Source organism: Vigna radiata, chromosome 6 (assembly GCF_000741045.1).
Source record: "Vigna radiata var. radiata cultivar VC1973A chromosome 6, Vradiata_ver6, whole genome shotgun sequence".
In the NCBI taxonomy this organism is placed as follows: domain Eukaryota; kingdom Viridiplantae; phylum Streptophyta; class Magnoliopsida; order Fabales; family Fabaceae; genus Vigna; species Vigna radiata.
Window position 1 is genome coordinate 6,358,650 of NC_028356.1, and position 4,832 is coordinate 6,363,481.

Genomic DNA, 4,832 nt, shown 5'->3' on the forward strand with positions numbered 1-4,832 from the left:
TTTTTTTTTTTTTTAAAAAAAATTCACTTAGGCAGCGGTTCTTTAGACAACCGCGGCATATTGCGGAACTTATATACCGCGGCCTAAAGTCTTTGACTTACTACCGCGGTAAAATATACCGCGGTTCGTAAACCGCGACCTATAGTGAAAAATAACCGCGGTAAAATCCCCTCGCTGCACTAGTGATAACATCCTCATGTTGCTAATAAACCTCATGACAATCTAATGTTGTAGTTTCTCCAGCTTCACCATGAGAGCCCCTCCTACATGCAAATGTCGTTGGTCTTCTTCTAGTTTCATCTCATGCAGAACTCTCAACCTAGTATGTAGAGATACCTTGTGTTATTGTCATTTATATAACAAACAAATTCAAATAAACATTAAAAATAATACACCTAAAAAATAACTACATTTAAACACAATAAATAAACAAAATAAAAAAAATAAAATTAAAACAAAAAACTAACAAAACCATAAGCAATAAAAAATAAATTAAAACAAAAAGTAAAATAACTTGTAAACTACCTAATCATATTATGAAATCGGGAAAATTTCCTTATTTAACTATATTTCAAAATCTACTATCTTTCTTAATCAGATTTTAAAATTAAGTTTCTCTATTCTAGATTTTAAAATATAGTACTTTATTTAATTGAATTTTGAAATCTAGTTCTTTTTCTAACATTATTTCAAAATCAAGTCCAAAAATCTGCTTTTCGTTTCCAATTACTATTTTTGACATTTTAAATATTATATAAATTTTTATTATTCTTAATTAAATAAAAAGGTTAAATATGTTTTTAGTCCCTATACTTTGGGGCGATTTTGGTTTTAGTCCATTTTCAAACTAAGGTACAATTTAGTCCTTCAACTTTAGAAAACTCTAGTTTTAGTCATTTTTAGCAAATTTTTTTTAACTTTATTTGTTGTTTCAAGCACGTTTTATTATAGCATTTAGATTGTTTACACTGTTTGACACATTTTTGCTTTAATGTTAACTGAGAAACGCGTTTGAAACAACAAATAAAGTTAAAAAAAATTGATAAAAAAGACTAAAACCAGAGTTTTCTAAAGTTGAAGGACTAAATTGTACCTTAGTTTGAAAATGGACTAAAACCAAAATCGTCCCAAAGTATAGGAACTAAAAACATATTTAACCCTGAATAAAATAATATACTTACTTGGTTGCTTGAGCTTGCCTTAAAAGAAAAAGAAAAAAAAAGGTAAATAAGGTGAGTGTGTGGAGAGAGTGAAAAAGGGTAGAGTGTTCCTCCCTACACCTCTCCCTTTTCTTCCTGCACCTCCCAAATTACCTTTTTACCCTTCATTCATAGTCAAACTATAATTAATGAACAATAAATGAGATTCTAACTCCTAAGGGCAACAACCCTAATCCTTGTCTGAGTATATTTAAATAACAAAAGTATCACTTATTATAATACTTAAATAAATACAAATAAAAAAATATAATATTTAACAAAATAAAAGTTACGCATAGAATAATAATAATCATTTAATTAATAAATAATTTAATAAAAATTTTAAATTCATAAAAAGAATAAAAAAATTAACTAAAATTATATACATAAAAAATAATATAAAAAAATATTTAAGAAACAAATAAACCAATGTAGTATACAGATAATAAAAATTATTTAATTTCAATAAATTAATTAATACTTAATCTAAATTACATTAATAATAAATAATATATAAATTTTATAAACTTTAAAAACTTAACTAAAATTAACAAACAAACTAAAATTAAAAAAATAACAAAGACTTTGCAAACAAAAAACAAAACGCATTTATATGAGTTTCCCCAAGCCGCCGTTTGACCTGCGTTTTCCCAAACCCTCCTAAGTCGCAGTTCGACCTGCGTTTCCCATACCCGCATTATGAAATGCGGACAACGGAGATGTGCACCCCTAGTCCAAACCAACCGCAGCTCCACCGGCGGTTCCTTTCTGGCGCTCATCCAGCTGTGGCACGACTAATCTGTTGTTTGTACTCTGGAGGCGTTCATTCGCATCCCCCAAACCCTTCCGTCGTTCGTAGTGCGACAGGGGTTAACTGTAGTACCAGTTGTGACACTCCTAAAACCCCTCCCATTCGCACAATTCATGTAAACACGCACAAATGCGACCACAGATCAGAAAAGATGATTCTCATAGAAGATCTACGAGGAAAAATACTAACTTAGAAGATCTCTAAGAAGAAGAACGAAGAACTGCTGCCCGCGAACGCTGCACAGGTTGGAAGGGAATACAGGAAGATAAAATAATGAAGAAAGGGGGTGTCGGATTTTCTGGATGTGAGTTGCGGCACACTCCTTTAACTTTTTATAAACCCAATGGCGTCAGAAGTAGCCTTATAAGAGTACAATGGGAATTAAACTAGAAGTAGAAGGTGCAGGACGAAATCATGGAAGTGCATGAAGAAACAATCAAGAGGGTATTGTGCACTGGATGCAGGATGTAGGATGTAGGAGAGAGTGAAAGTGACAAAGAAAGTGTGTGTTGTGCGGCGCTTTAGGGGTAGGGAGTAAGTATTGTGAGGAAGTAAATCAATGGGTATTTAGGGGTTTTACAAATATTTTGAGGTGAAAGAAGAAAAATTGGCGGTGTAGCAAGAAAACACTATGATTACATGGACCCAGTTATTTCAGAAGTGGAACTTTCTTTTTGCATCCTTTGTTTTCTTCCAACACCCAAACTTTTGTTGTAGCTCCCGTTTTATGCCTAAAAAATATATATTAAATAAATAAGTTATTATTATATATGTGATAGGGGTGTATGAAATCTGAGAGACACTGGATAAAATTCTGTTCGAGACTTTATTGAATTACGAAATCCAATTAAGAAACAAGAAAATTCATATAATCCATAAATAGACCCAAAAAAAAAAATGTTGTTAATGAAAACGGGTTTTGCATGTAAAAAATAAGATGGGTGTTTTGTTAGAGTTGAATAAGGAAAAGTGCAGGTCGACGCAGTTGATGAGTTATAAGGAATAAGAAGTTAGAAACAGCCTTTCAAGACAAACTTCAAGCGCTGAGACCCGTAACAGAATCTTCCGTTCCCTATTTTCAGACAAAACGGCAAAGGAAACAAGAAACAGGAAAGACCCTGTAATCTCGCACCAGCGTAACTCAAAAAACTTAAAACTGTTCATTCATTCATTCATTCTACGCTCAATACGACGTGTCGCGCAACCAACAACGTTGCCGACACGCCAAAAAAAAAACAACGTCGTTTTTTCTGCAACTGCAATCTCCTTCAAAGCCACACCCTCAGACACTAATCTATAACCCTTTCATTTTCTCTTTTCTTCCTCAATCTCACAGAATCCAAGATCATGCACAACTTCTGCTCTTCCAATATTTTCCCCTCATTTTAATACCCCTCTCGGGACCTAAATTCTTGGATCACCGTATCCGTCAATTCGTATCTAGGTGTAGATCGTAATGGCTTCCCATTGGTGTTTCCGCTGCAACAAATTTGTCAGAGTATGGAGACAGGAAATGCCCATGTGTCCAGAATGTGACAGTGGATTCGTCGAAGAGATCGACTCTTCCGGCCGCCCCGTCCATGCCGAACCGCGCCGCCGTAGTTTCCCCGCCGCGGCTGCAATGTACATGATCGGCCACCGTTCCGGTAACTCCAACCAAATTCCCCGTTCCTCTCGTCATCAACATTGCAGAACCGCCAACGGCGACCCGTCTCCGATCAACCCGGTTATCATGCTCCGCGGAGAGGGATCAAGGCACGAGCGTGGCTCCAGCTTCGACCTTTTCTACGACGATGGCGCCGGTACGGGCCTCCGACCACTCCCTCCGAGGATGTCAGAGTTTCTCCTCGGAACAGGCTTCGACCGCGTGATGGACCAACTTTCCAACGTGGAGTCTAACTCCGGGTCTGGGAGGCACGACCAGCACCACGCGCCGGCGTCTAAAGCTGTCGTGGATGCCTTGCCGGAGATTGAGATAAACGCGTCCCATATGGTGACTGAGTCACACTGCGCGGTCTGCAAGGAGCCTTTTGAGCTTTGCACCAGAGCGAGAGAAATGCCATGCAAACACTTATACCATCCAGAATGCATCTTACCGTGGCTCGCAATTCGGAACTCCTGCCCTGTGTGCCGCAAAGAGTTGCCTGTTGAGAACGAACGTGTGGGGTTGGAGCGTGTGGAGGAGGAGGAAGAGAACAACGTGGGGTTGACGATTTGGCGGTTACCGGGCGGAGGGTTTGCTGTGGGAAGGTTGGGGAGAAGAGAGGGTGAGAGAGAGGTTAACGTTCCTCTTGTGTACACGGAAGTGGATGGTGGGTTCAACTTTAACAACGTTGTTATGGGGGAACCCAGAAGGATTTCATGGTCGGTTTCGGAGTCTCGAGGGAGGAGAAGAGGTGGCACGTTTAGAAGAATGTTTAACGGTTTGTTTGGTTGCTTGAGAGGTGGTGGCGTTGGGCCTCAACGTTCTTCTAGCTCTGCTTCTTCGAGAAGCGCGACGAGTACCAGTGTTAGGGCTTCGCGTCCTAACATGGGTCCTTCTTCATCTACGCGTAGGTCTTGGTCAATGGATGTCAACGGTGGAACCAGACCATGGTAAAAGGTAATGTAACATCAATGTTGTGGCATGGAAGGCAAGGAAGTTGAATTTGTGTGAGAGTTAAAATGGGGAATCATATGAGAAGCTATCTACAGAGGGGTTGGAGAAAGGTAGGAGAAAGCCTCTGCGTTTATTTTGCTGTATATTTTTGGGGGCATTTCAATGGTACCTTCGTGGTAGTCTGTAATGATTTCAAGCACCTTCATGTTGTTCATACCTTTTC

The 4,832-nt window shown here is 38.5% G+C and overlaps 1 protein-coding gene across 1 annotated transcript; it reads left to right on the plus strand.

Annotated features, from left to right (window-relative positions):
- Nucleotides 1-3,466: 3,466 nt before the first annotated feature.
- LOC106763322 (probable E3 ubiquitin-protein ligase RHC2A) lies at nt 3,467-4,609 on the plus strand. The gene has a single exon (XM_014647522.1). The coding sequence runs from the start codon at nt 3,467-3,469 to the stop codon at nt 4,607-4,609; it is 1,143 nt and encodes a 380-aa protein (XP_014503008.1).
- Nucleotides 4,610-4,832: the final 223 nt, after the last annotated feature.

What these genes read in the sequence shown, in the direction of transcription:
- LOC106763322 (XM_014647522.1), top strand. Translation starts at nt 3,467, where the DNA reads ATGGCTTCCCATTGGTGTTTCCGCTGCAACAAATTTGTCAGAGTATGG.